Source organism: Tursiops truncatus, chromosome 12, assembly GCF_011762595.2.
Source record: "Tursiops truncatus isolate mTurTru1 chromosome 12, mTurTru1.mat.Y, whole genome shotgun sequence".
NCBI lineage: Eukaryota > Metazoa > Chordata > Mammalia > Artiodactyla > Delphinidae > Tursiops > Tursiops truncatus.
In genome coordinates, this window is record NC_047045.1 from 18,022,967 (window position 1) to 18,037,059 (window position 14,093).

Below are 14,093 nucleotides of genomic sequence, written 5' to 3' on the forward strand. Positions count from 1 at the left end.
TACACACACACACAGACATACACACACACACATACATAGTACACACACATAGTACAGTGAGTACTACATAATGTTAATTGATTACTAAACTGTTTTTAGGACAGAAAATAGGTTGTATGACTTGCATAAGAAAAATACATATTAAAAAATTCTTATGAAATTCCTGTTGCTGCTTTATTTTCTTGAAGCTCTAGTCTAAGTGAGAAACCATGGTTTTGTTCACTGAGCAAGGCCTAAAGTTATTTGGTAGAAGTGCTTTGTGTTTTGAAATTAACTTGGAAGATAGAGTGTGCGTGAAAGGTTCAGTGTGATGGACCGTGTTGGCTTCCGGCTTTCGTTTCAGACTGGGAGCACGTGCAGCCTCCACTGTGGCTCCAGACGCTGATGACCGCTTGCCTCCAAGCAAGTGATTGCAGTGTGCAGAGCGCTGCGATTTCACTAGTGATGGATCTGGTAGGATTGACTCAGTCGGTGGCCATGGTCACTGGGGAAAACATCAACAGTGTGGAGCCTGCACAACCCTTAAGTCCAAACCAGGGAAGAGTAGCTGTGGTTATTAGACCTCCCCTCACTCCGGGCAATCTGAGATATATAGCTGAGAAGACTGAATTTTTCAAGGTGAGCTCTAAGGAATACATTCGTGACTAAGATGATACTTGAGCTAATTTGCATAGCAGAGATTTTAAAGAAGATAATCAGGCTTAATTAAACACCTCTTAATATCATACCATATAGGAAAAGACACCACACTTGATCAGTGCTGCTTGGCCGGTCTTCTCCCCAGTTTTGTGAGGAGAAAAAAGATAAGGATGAGGGGAGTATTAGGGTAAAGAGAAAAGTTCATTTATACAGTAAAATGTATTTCCAGATAAAGTGGTTGTGACACTTTTGCTTCTCGTAGAGTGCAACCTCAGCTCTCCAAAACACCCAGAAAAAGTTTTCTGACTCTGAATTGTCTGATGATCATTTGTGATGTATGATGTCATTCAAAAAAAATGCAGTCTTTGATCTCTGTCACAACAGTACATATGATATCCTCTACATAGAAAGAACATCAAGTATATTTGACTTAAGCAGGTAGACTATTTATATATAAAATTTTTTTTAAATTTTAATGTAATTTCAAGTTATTGTGCCCCTCCAGATAGTTCCTCCTGCTAGGTTAGAGTTGGGTTCTACAATGTTGTGGTGAACCCCGATGACTTGCATTTTTATTAATGCTGTCATAGATCATCAAGTGCTGTGTTAACACATGTAGCACTGAAATACATACAACCTATTTTGTACGTTTTAAGTAGTTTGCATATTTGGACTATGAATTATATTTCACTTTGCAGCATATAACTGTAAACGTTACAGTGCCTTCAATGTGGGATTTATATCCTCTTAAAGATAACATATTCTAGCATCACTTTACTAAACATCTCTAAAATAGTGAAATGGGGTCTCATCTGGACCCTGTAAAAAGTGATTACATATCTGCTGTTTAAGGTAAATATAATTAAAGGACTATCATAAGAGGTTCTAAAAGCCTGGACCAGAAAGTGAACAGATGGAAAGCTACACTTTTAAATCTCATTCCAGTGGCATAATGAGTATTAAGACCTTCTAGGTCTGGCAGTCAGAGGCTTGTTTGTACCTAATAGGAAATGTCTGTTAAATAAGTTTCCATTTGCAATTTTGTAACTGTGACTTTTACATCTTTTTTTAATAGCATGTAGCTTTAACATTGTGGAACCAGATGGGAGATGGGACACCTCAGCACCACCAGAAGAGTGTGGAACTGTTTTATCAATTACATAACTTGGTTCCTTCTTCTAGCATCTGTGAGGATGTTATAAGTCAGCAGTTGACCCATAAAGATAAGGTAAATTCTTCTCTTCTTATCCTGTGCCCACCCTACCTCCTGCTCGTATTATACTAAAAGGTAAATTAAGGAAACTCTAGGAAAATTATTTCATCTAGTATCTGAATAAGAGATAATATGAATTCATTCAGTGATCATCAAATCTTTAAAATACATGTGTTCTATTCTTTTTAGAGGAAAGTTCTTTACATAAGCGTCAGTAATATGAAAAATCAAGGAACCCAAAATCAAATGCTGGGTTTATTTCTTGGTTCAGGATACCACCTGTGGGGAGTGATGATTAAAGTTGTTGGTGGTCCAAGTTCTTGGATTGTTTAAAGATGTATTCGGTGGCCTCAGTTATGAAACTGGTGGATACATTAACTAATATATGTGAAATGACATTTATAAGCTATAGAGTGTTAGTATGTGAGATTATATTATTTGCCTTATAATAAACATCCAAAATAAGGATTTTGTATCCTAATGTATATGAAGTGTGATACATACGTCAGTTAGAGTAAAGATGGCTGAGTCATGACTGGGCCTGAGAAGAAACTAGAACGATCATTCTGATTGACCTGTTCAGGGTAACTTAATGAAGTTTGTGGTCTTCCTGTATCTGCTCTCTAACATTAATTTTAAGAAGATTTTATTGAACAGCTTTTAGAAGTGGATTGCCCTCATTTTGAAAAGTTCTCAGTGCTAGTGAGATTGAATGGGTTATGTTCAAAAAGACATTGTGTAGAGTAAATGCAGCATTTGGCAGGGGGACCTGGCAAATGAAGGAGTAAATGAGAGGACTGAAAAGCTTATGCCAAGAAAACTGTTAAAATTCTAATTTTACTTCAACACACTCTTTCAGAATTGTTCAGAAAATTTTAAATAGAGCCTTGTATTTCAGTGCAGTAATTTGCTTTACATTAAGTATAAATCTAGGACAAATTATACACCTGTTTACTTGTATAACATTTCATTTTAAAGAAATACTAAGCTCTGAATAAAGATATATCCATGGAAAAAACTATCTGTTATTACTTACTTTTATTTACATGTTTCTGTTGGTTGATGTACAAACACAGGCTTCACTGGAAAAACATTTATTAGGCCCACAGAAAAAGCAGGTGCTCCTCTAACCTATCACAAACAGTTTAGACAGTCGCAATCCTGATTTCAGGGGTCTTTTACTTGAAGGATTCCACAAATGCTGGAGGAAGACTATAAAATTTTTGGAATATTACAGTTTCTTTTTCTCTGTTTTTTTAAAATTTTATTTATTTTTTTTTATACAGCAGGTTCTTATGAGTTATCCATTTTATACACATCAGTGTATACATGTCAATCCCAATCTCCCAATTCATCCCACCACCACCACCCCCCCGCCACTTTCCCCCTTGGTGTCCATACGTTTGTTCTCTACATCTGTGTCTCTCTTTCTGCCCTGTAAACCAGTTCATCTATACCATTTTTCTAGATTCCACATATATGTGTTAATATACAATATTTGTTTTTCTCTTTCTAACTGACTTCACTCTCTATAACAGTCTCTAGGTCCATCCACATCTCTGCAGATGACCCAATTTTGTTCCTTTTCATGGCTGAGTGATATTCCATTGTATATATGTACCACATCTTCTTTATCCATTCGTCTGTCGATGGGCATTTAGGTTGCTTCCATGACCTGGCTATTGTAAATAGTGCTGCAGTGAACACTGGGGTGCATGTGTCTTTTTGAATTACGATTTTCTCAGGGTGTATGTCCAGTAGTGGGATTGCTGGGTCATATGGTAATTCTATTTTTAGTTTTTTAAGGAACCTCCATACTGTTCTCCATAGTGGCTGTATCAGTTTACATTCCCACCAACAGTGCAAGAGGGTTCCCTTTTCTCCACACCCTCTCCAGCATTTGTTGCTTGTAGATTTTCTGATGATGCCCATTCTAACTGGTGTGAGGTGATACCTCATTGTGGTTTTGATTTGCATTTCTCTAATTGGTTAGTGATGGTGAGCAGCTTTTCATGTGCTTCTTGGCCATCTGTATGTCTTCTTTGGAGAGATGTCCATTTAGGTCTTCTGCCCATTTTTGGATGGGGTTGTTTGTTTTTTTGATATTGAGCTGCATGAGCTGTTTATATATTTTGGAGATTAATCCTTTGTCCGTTCGTTTATTTGAAAATATTTTTTCCCATTCTGAGGGTTGTCTTTTCATCTTGTTTATAGTTTCCTTTGCTGTGAAAAAGCTTTTAAGTTTCATTAGGTCCCATTTGTTTATTTTTTTTATTATTTCCATTACTCTAGGAGGTGGGTCAAAAAAGATCTTGCTGTGAATTATGTCATAGAGGCTTCTTCCTGTGTTTTCCTCTAAGAGTTTTAAAGTGTCTGATCTTACATTTAGGTCTTTAATCCATTTTGAGTTTATTTTTGTGTATAGTGTTAGGGAGTGTTCTAATTTCATTCTTTTACATGTACCTGTCCAGTTTTCCCGGCACCACTTATTGAAGGGGCTGTCTTTTCTCCATTGTATATCCTTGCCTCCTTTCTCATAGATTAGTTAACCATAGGTGTGTGGGTTTATCTCTGGCCTTTCTATCCTGTTCCATTGATCTATATTTCTGTTTTTGTGCCAGTACCATATTGTCTTGATGACTGTAGCTTTGTAGTATAGTCTGAAGTCAGGGAGTCTGATTCCTCCAGCTCCATTTTTTTCCCCTCAAGATTGCTTTGGCTATTTGGGGTCTTTTGTGTCTCCATGCAAATTTTAAGATTTTTTGTTCTAGTTCCGTAAAAAATGCCATTGGTAATTTGGTAAGGATTACATTGAATCTGTAGATTGCTTTGGGTAGTATAGTCATTTTCACAATATTGATTCTTTCAATCCAAGAACAATTTCTATGTGATTTCCATTAACACATTTTCATTATCTAATACCAAATACTGGTCTTTCTAAATAATTTATTTTTCCATTATTCTATCCATTGTTATCTTAACAGTTAATCTTTTCCAAATAATCCCCAAAATGATATAATATTTTTCTTGTAGAAATAATTTTTTTAGGTCCTTAAAATTTTTAATCTAATAAACCAGCTTTTTAGGTGTTGATAAATTCATTTGGGATTAATGTGTAATTTCTGGGAGCCAAAGCAAAGTATATAGTGCCATAAAATTGGTTTTGACTACTGTGTACTTATATATTAAAATGAGGGGGAAAGTGCTTCCTATACTCAGAATATCATAACATGCACATTATTAGGTTTTTCCATCCCCTGTTATAAAATAATCTAGTAAACTGATTACCTAAACTAAATAATAACTTATGTGGCAGCATGAGATGATCCTTTAGGTTTAATATTTCTTTATATATTTAAGTATTTTCCACTTTTCTACTTCCATAAAAAACACAGCTTATTTCATCGGGTGTTGGAGTTCTGTGAACATTGAACATAATACAACATAATACTCTGTCTTAAATAACTACTTTGTTCATACTAAAATCACTTAATACCTTCAAAGAATAATAAAATAATCTCTCATATTCATCCTCAGAAAATAAGGATGGAAGCACACGCAAAATTTGCAGTTCTTTGGCATCTGACGAGGGACCTCCATATAAATAAGTCTTCATCTTTTGCACGGTCTTTTGACAGGTTGGTTACATTTTATATTCTGATATCTTAATGTTTCTTTTCGTGAATCCCCTGGCCTATTTGGTAGGGGAGAGAGAGCAGGGATAGGAGAGAGCAACTTGCGATTTTATAAAGAGAATTTATAAATTATTTTTTAAAATCTAAGCTGTATTAAAAGGCATGGCATTTTCATTTATCTAACAGATTTTCACCTTTCATGCTCTGGAGCACCCAGTGCCCCTTCCTTTCATTGGATGACTTCATCAAGTTACTTCTGTGTGCCAGGAGCCATTCTAGGTGTCAGGGTTATAGCAACAGATACAGCCTGCTTGAGTTCACATTCAGTGAAATTTCATATAAACAGTAGATTGTATAAGTGTTTCTCTAGTAATCATTCTCAGTCTTCTGCCTGAACCAGACCTTAAAATCTACAGCAAAAATACTGACAAAGCGCTTCCATGGATTAAAACAATCTGTAGTTAACTGCCTGAGAGTTTGTCTAGACTACATAGACGACCCATACCCCAAATATGAGATTTGCAGTAACTTACAAGGAGATGCCATTTATAGGTAAATTTACATACATTGGCATAGATAGCAGTCTCACCAGCAAGTCTCATAGAGGTGGCCCCAAATCTAACTACACTGAAGCCCCACTCAGGATCAGATGTGGACTCTACTGGATGTTATTTCAGCTGGTGATTTCACGCAGCATCACCATTTTAAAACGGTCTGCTGTTGAACCCCTGTAATGAACTGGTCCCTGGGCCTAGGTGCTTTACAAATACCATCTGTAATTTAATGACCGCCTGTCCTCATCACATGAGGCAGTGAAGGCCCCAGTGAAGTTAAGTGATTTGCCGAAGATCGTTATACACGAGGTGAAGTGGATGGCCCAGATTTGAATCTTAGGTTGTCTGATTCCAAACTATACCTCCACACCTTTCACCTTGAATTAAGCACATTGCTTTCAACTGGTAAAGAGAATGGGCGCAGTGGGGCACAGACCAACATGAAAGTAGTGTTGACTTGCAGATGGTTCAGTATTTGGTGATGTGAACAGTAATATGTTGCTAAAACAAGACTAATTGTCTAAGGGTTTTTTTTTCTGTTTTTTATTATTTTTCTTTTAAAAGTAATGTATGCTTGTGAAATTTCAAAAAACACAAGAAAAGAGAAAAAACTATTTCTCCTTTCTTACTGTATCTACTGAGACTGGGGATTAAGATTATTAAAATACTGTGGTCAAAAGTTATTCTGAAGTATGATTACTTTAAAATAGTTAATTCAAAGCAAGAAACACAACTTATCGTAATGTTAATTTTAGAAAAATTAGAGTGTTAAAATTAAAGTAGGTATTTTGCTCTTTGTTTTAATTATTGGTGTTTATTGTAGGTCACTGTTCATCATGTTAGATAGCCTTAACAGTCTCGATGGTTCCACCAGCTCTGTGGGACAAGCCTGGCTGAACCAAGTCCTGCAAAGACATGATATTGCAAGAGTTTTGGAACCACTGCTATTGCTCTTGCTTCATCCCAAAACTCAGAGGGTCTCAGTGCAGCGGGTACAAGCAGAACGTTATTGGAATAAGGCCCCCTGTTATCCCGGAGAAGAGAATGACAAGCATTTCATGCAAAACTTTTCCTGCAATAATGGTGAATATCACACGGAAGTAGAACAACTTTATTTAGAATTAAATTATTAAAATAAAATGAAAGGCGGACACAACAGTGATTGTCAGGAGAACCAAACGTGAGAATTTCTCCCTGCGCTGATTTTCTCCCCTCCTCATGGACTAGCAGTGCTCACGTGGGCTGTGTCAGTATGTACCTTATCAGTGACCATCACAGGGGACTTAGATGTCTGTTATCAGTTGCTTCTTTCAGGGGAGGACTCAGCCCAGCTCTGGTCAGAAACATTCTTCAGTATTAATAAATAACCTTTAGAGTTTATAATCCTGGCCCTGCAAGGCTCTGTAGATACTTCACTGGGAATCTTTAGTAAGCTTATAATGCACTTTATATTTCATGCATCATTTTCCTCATCTGTAAAATAGGAATGATAATACCCATCTCTCAGGGCTTCATTGTGAATGTCAGATATAGTAATGTTTGTGACATATTTAGTGCGGAGACTAGTGTGTTTGATAAATATTCTCTATTGCTAGAATAAAGTCCACACTTCACAAATTGCCAAATGATACCCTCTGTAATACACTGATAATGGCCCCCTTAGGTTAATATACCTTAGGGACAAAGGACTCAATATTTCATTTGTATCTCTTGTCAAATAATCCTGGGAGGTCAGTAATGAAAGGTCATTTGACCGAGCAGGAAGCTGATGCTTAGAAGGCTGTGGCTTTCTCAAAGTCCCACAGCTGGTAAGTGGTTAAGCTAGAACTAAACTGTCGTGCTCCTACTTCATCTTTAGTGTGTTTCTACAGAGCCTTGGTTCCTTTCTCTAACTACCTTTCCACTGCTTCCCCTGAATCTTCTAAGAACATGCTCTACCCTGCTTATTGCCAGAACTCTTGTGTTAGCGCTTTGCCTGCCATAGTTCCTGCCTGTCAGCTGAATTCTCATCTGTCCTCTGAGATCATTCTCAGACCTCACCTGTGGTGTCATGATGCTTTTCCTAAATTTGAAGCATCTGATTTTGCACTGCTTGCATGGAACTAAGCCTCTCTAAAAGAATGTCCCCACAAAAGTACCGAAATGGATGTTTGTGATGCCCTGCTAGTTTTAAACTTCTTAGAGAGAACAGTGATGTCTTTTCCTTACCTCACCCTCCTGTCCTGGTTTAGGGCCTTACTCAAACTATATAATTCATAAATGCTTGTTGAATTTTATTAAAATCAAGAAGATTATGTATTTATATATTAACTATATACTAAATGATTTTAAAAGGATGTCGTATTTGGGGATAAGGGCAAAGTTTTATATTTTATCTGTTAAATGTGCTGTTTTGTTTAATTCAGTTGAATAATAGGCCTTCTAGTATTGAATTGTCTATTAAATTCTAGTTAATGGTCATCTACATAATTTTCTAACTTAAGTCTAGCATATTAATAAATATTTTAATAGGAAAATACAAGGAGGTAATGAAAGTAATGATTAAAAATCTTGTTCAGTCTACATTTCAGTTATTTTAATATATTTTATATTTTTCCTTTACTCTTTTTCTCATATGCCAGTAAGCCAAGTACAACTCATTGCATCGAAAGGAAATGGTGAAAAGACGCTTACCATGGATGAAATAGAGAACTTCAGTCTTACTGTTAATCCATTAAGTGACAGACTGTCCCTTCTAAGTACCAGCAGTGAGACAATTCCAATGGTTGTATCTGATTTTGATCTTCCAGACCAACAGATAGAAATACTTCAGAGTTCTGACTCTGGATGTTCTCAGTCCTCTGGTGGGGACAACTTGAGTTACGAAGTTGATCCTGAAAACGTGAATGCACAAGAGGATTCCCAGATGCCAAACGTAGGCTCCCCAGATGATGATGTTCAGCAGGTAGTCTTTGACCTGATATGTAAAGTCGTAAGTGGCCTCGAAGCAGAATCTGCGTCAGTGCCATCTCAGTTAGAAATTGAAGATATGCCCCCAAAGGACAACGATGTAGATCCGGGTGAGGAGATGATTAAAAGTGAAGACCAGTCCGCTCAGCAGAGTCAGATTGCTTTGCCAAGTAACGAAAATTCTCGGTTTTTGTCTGTGTCTGCAGAGGAAGGCTGTGAGTGTGTGCCAAATGGAATCTCCAGAAATAGCTCCTCACCTTGTATTTCAGGAACCACACAGATTCTCCATGACTCTTCTGTTGCTGCTACAGAAACCAGATCTAGACAGAGAAGTCACAGCAGTATTCAGTTCAGCTTCAAAGAAAAATTATCAGAAAAAGTCTCAGAGAAAGAAACAATTGTTAAGGAGTCAGGTAAACAACCTGGAGCAAAACCTAAAGTAAAACTTGCCAGAAAAAAGGATGATGACAAGAAGAAAACTTCAAGTGAGAAACTCAAACAAACCAGTGTTTTCTTTAGTGATGGTCTGGATTTAGAGAACTGGTATAGCTGTGGAGAGGGAGAGATTTCCGAAATTGAGAGTGACATGGGTTCTCCAGGTTCACGGAGATCTCCCAATTTCAACATCCATCCACTCTATCAACATGTGCTTTTGTATCTGCAGTTGTATGATTCATCAAGGACTCTGTATGCTTTTTCTGCCATCAAGGCCATCTTGAAAACTAACCCCATTGCTTTTGTAAACGCCATTTCAACCACGAGTGTAAATAATGCATATACTCCTCAGCTGTCTCTGCTTCAGAACCTATTGGCCAGACACCGGATTTCTGTTATGGGCAAAGATTTTTATAGTCACATTCCTGTGGACTCGAATCATAATTTCCGGAGTTCTATGTACATAGAAATCCTTATTTCCCTCTGCTTATATTATATGCGTAGCCATTACCCAACTCATGTCAAGGTCACATCACAAGATTTAATAGGCAATCGAAACATGCAGATGATGAGCATCGAAATTTTGACACTCCTCTTTACTGAGCTGGCAAAAGTCATCGAAAGCTCTGCGAAAGGTTTCCCTAGTTTTATCTCTGATATGTTATCTAAGTGCAAAGTTCAGAAAGTGATTCTTCACTGTTTGCTGTCGTCTATCTTTAGTGCACAGAAATGGCACAGTGAAAAGATGGCAGGTAAGAACATGGTTGCTGTGGAAGAAGGTTTCTCAGAGGACAGCCTGATCAATTTCTCAGAAGATGAATTTGACAGTGGCAGCACACTCCAGTCACAGCTTCTTAAAGTGCTTCAGAGGCTCATTGTTCTAGAACACAGGGTAATGACTATCCCTGAAGAGAATGAAACAGGTTTTGATTTTGTGGTATCTGATCTGGAACACATCAATCCCCATCAGCCCATGACTTCTCTTCAGTATTTGCATGCCCAGCCAATCACATCTCAAGGCATGTTCCTCTGTGCGGTGATACGAGCTTTACATCAGCACTGTGCTTGTAAGATGCACCCACAATGGATTGGTTTAATCACATCTACTCTGCCTTACATGGGAAAAGTTCTACAGAGAGTGGTTGTTTCTGTGACACTACAGCTTTGCAGAAATCTAGATAACCTAATTCAACAGTACAAATATGAAACAGGATTATCTGATAGTAGGTAAGGGTTGATTTTTAATTTTGTCATTATTAACATTTTTTACATATATTACTGCTTAATCATCTAGTAAGTCAGTTGCAGTTTGGGGAAGTAAATTAGTGGTTCTCATTAGGTTACAAACAGTATCTTATTTTCATAAAGAACATTGAGGAAGAGTATCAACAAAAGAATCAGGAGTGGAAAACAAGGAATATATAAACAGGACTTTTTTCTCCTAAGAGCTGAAATTAATTTTGATGCTCTTAACAGAGCTGGCAAAAGTAATAGAAAGCTCAGCAAAGGGTTTCCCAGGTTTTATCTGATATCTTTATCTAAGTGCAAATTAATTTCACACTAAAATTAATTTAAAATGACAAATCTTTTCCCATCTGATTTTACTTCTCATTCAGGATTTTCAGTTTGGTGGCGAATTTTATCTGTATCCCCAGGCCATGTTCAAAATTAATCTGTCAAAATTACCCAGATGTTTAATAGACTAGTGTCTGGTTTATCTCCTGTATAATCTCAGGTACTAGATATAAAATATAAGAAAACTGCCTGTATCCTTTAATATTGATATGCCTGCCATTACATGGTTGCTAGAGATTTACTGGCTGTATTTATTTTGTGTAGAATTTATTATCCAAAAAGAACTTTAGTACATTTAATGTGACTCACTTATTTTATTAGATGAGGATATAAAAGCTCCTAATTTATTCACTTAGTTATTTATTTATATAATATTTATTGAGCACTTACTGTGTGCCTGTCACATGCTGGACATTTACTACTGATAAAACACAAACTTCTCTTTCACAGAACTTGTGTTCAAATGGATGCATTTTATTTCAGGCCTCTGTGGATGGCATCAATTATTCCACCAGATATGATTCTTACCCTTTTGGAAGGGATCACAGCCATTATCCACTACTGTTTGTTGGACCCCACTACCCAGTATCACCAAGTAAGACTGCACAAATATTTGACTGCTTTTTAAAGATTATGAGGCCTAATAAGTCCCATTTGTAATCCTCAGGAAGTGATACATTTTCTTCCCCCAACTTCAATAGCTTTTGGTCAATGTAGACCAGAAACACCTGTTCGAAGCCCGCAGTGGAATCCTCTCGATCCTTCACATGATCATGTCCTCTGTGACACTGCTTTGGAGCGCACTGCATCAGGCCGATTCTTCGGAAAAGATACCCATTGCTGCATCCGCCTCTGTTACCACTATCAATCTTGGAGCCACAAAGGTTAGATAATTCACACTTCACCCTTGGCGCTCAAGAGGCTATTTGAGGATTCTCCCAAAGATTATGTTCTGAATTTGTGAATAATTTGAGTAGTATTTATGATTCTCTGCATGGATTGTGTAATTAGTTATCAAGTAATTTTTTTAGCCATTTTATTGAGGTGACATAACACAAAATTCACCCTTTTTAAGCATACATAATTCAATGTTTGTGTTTGTTTTGTTTTGTTTTTTAGTAAATGTACAGAGCTGTAGTACTGTCTCCACAACCTAACGTTTGAGCGCACCCCTCACCACAGAGAGAGGCCTCCTGCCCATCTGCAGCCCTCGGTTCCCATCCCGAACCACAATCAACCACTAATCTGTTTTCTGTACATCGATTTGCTTTTACCACTTACAGGCCATTTCCTGTAAATGGAATTATACATTATTTGGTCTTTTGTATCTAGTTTCTTTCATGTGACATAATATTTTTGAGGTTCATTCATACATGTTATAACTTTGTTCCTTTTTTTAGGACATTTCAAGCTGACATTTTAATATGCAAATCTCTCCTGGAAAACAGTTTAGCAATATGTACAGAGATCTTTAAGTTTCATAGTCTTTGACCTAGTAATCTACTTTAGTAATGAATTCTGAGGTAATCAAAATTATGTAAATATATACATAAAATATTTATTATAGCCTTATCTAATGGCAGAAAAAAGAGAGATCCTAAACAATAAGGAAATGACTAAATAAATTATCTGTTCAGTGTTATATATTATGGAGCCACTAATGTCGTGGTTTTGAAGAATTCTTAGTGGATGGAAAGTGCTTAAAAGTTTAGTGGAACAGGGATGTTACATAATTAAACAAATATTGTATTTCTAATTATGTAAAAAAAATTTATCTGCAGAAAAAGGAATAAAGAAAATTCACGTGTTAATACTGATTATCTTAATATGATGAGGTTAATCGTTGATTTAATAAAAGTGTTTTTCTTCTTATACTCTTAGGTATTTTCCAAATTTTCTACTTTATATTTAGAGGGAAATTACGTGAATGTTTAAAAGCATGTTAGGCTATGGCAGGTTGTCAAATTGATATCCCTCAATTACCTCATCTTGCTCCTAGACCTGACTTCCTAGATCTGGGAGTCATGGGAGCACACCGGGCACTGCGGGGGAAGGGTAGAAATCATTAGAAAATTGTATTTAAGTCCTGATGTTTGGATTAAACTATTATAGGGTTTTTTTTTTCCTTTTGAATTAAAATGACCATGGTTGCATCTCTTAACACTATTAAAGTTTCCTCTACCATTATGTAGGTAGTAAAACATACAAGTTCTGTATATTATTTCAAGAAAAACTAAAAGTGCAGTCCAGTTATTAATGCTTCCATAATTTTTAATTCACTTGTCATTTGCTTAAATTTTTGTAGAACTTGAGACAGCAGATCCTAGAATTATTGGGGCCCATTTCAATGAATCATGGTGTTCACTTTATGGCTGCCATCGCCTTTGTATGGAATGAAAGAAGACAGAACAAAACCACCACTAGGACCAAGGTATGTATTTGTCTTTTCATTTGGTAAGCATATGGTGAGCACATGCTGATTTTCAATTCTCCATTAGTTGCAGTGGGGCTGGGATAGGGTGGGTGGTAGAAAGGCAACGAGTTTGTGTACAGGTTTAGATAATGATATATTGCCTAAATTTCTTAAATAAATATAAAAGATATTTTATGTGAAGACAGGTAATTAATGTAATATTAAAACTGTAGCTGTATTTTACATAGAAATGGTAATATAATGCAGTGTGTTTTTTAAATGATAGTCATTCAGGGTACAGGGCAAGAAGAGAGAAATTTTCATCTTGACTAGTTTTTCGTTACAACGTGACCTCTTAAATCATTTCTAAATGTAATTCATATGTTGTCTTTGGATTATGTATGTGAAAATTTTGTTGCTTTGTGGGTATGAAAGCTCAAAAAAGTGTTCTTGGACTTCACTGGTGGTCCAGTGGTTAAGAATCCACCTTCCAATGCACGGGATGCGGGTTCGATCCCTGGTTGGGGAACTAAGATCCCACATGCCGCAGGGCAACTAAGCCTGCGCACCACAACCAGAGAACCCATATGCCGCAACTACAGAGTTCACATGCTCTGGAGCCCGTGCACCACGACTAGAGAGAAACCCATGCGCCATGACTAGAGAGAAACCCGCGTGCC

At 36.8% G+C, this 14,093-nt stretch overlaps 1 protein-coding gene across 11 annotated transcripts in view; it reads left to right on the plus strand.

Annotated features, from left to right (window-relative positions):
- The window catches only part of DOP1A (DOP1 leucine zipper like protein A), a 109,663-nt gene that overhangs the window by 68,794 nt on the left and 26,776 nt on the right, over window positions 1–14,093 (plus strand). For 7 of the 11 annotated variants that reach the window (XM_033867481.2, XM_033867484.2, XM_033867487.2 and 4 more), the window contains 8 exons: window positions 344–618; window positions 1,715–1,867; window positions 5,390–5,490; window positions 6,865–7,124; window positions 8,663–10,652; window positions 11,451–11,595; window positions 11,702–11,884; window positions 13,306–13,431. In XM_033867481.2, coding sequence (XP_033723372.1) covers window positions 344–618; window positions 1,715–1,867; window positions 5,390–5,490; window positions 6,865–7,124; window positions 8,663–10,652; window positions 11,451–11,595; window positions 11,702–11,884; window positions 13,306–13,431 — 3,233 coding nt within the window. The remainder of the gene's footprint in view (window positions 1–343; window positions 619–1,714; window positions 1,868–5,389; window positions 5,491–6,864; window positions 7,125–8,662; window positions 10,653–11,450; window positions 11,596–11,701; window positions 11,885–13,305; window positions 13,432–14,093) is intronic. The other 4 variants (XM_033867482.2, XM_033867486.2, XM_073789390.1 and 1 more) reach the window with 2 other exon arrangements.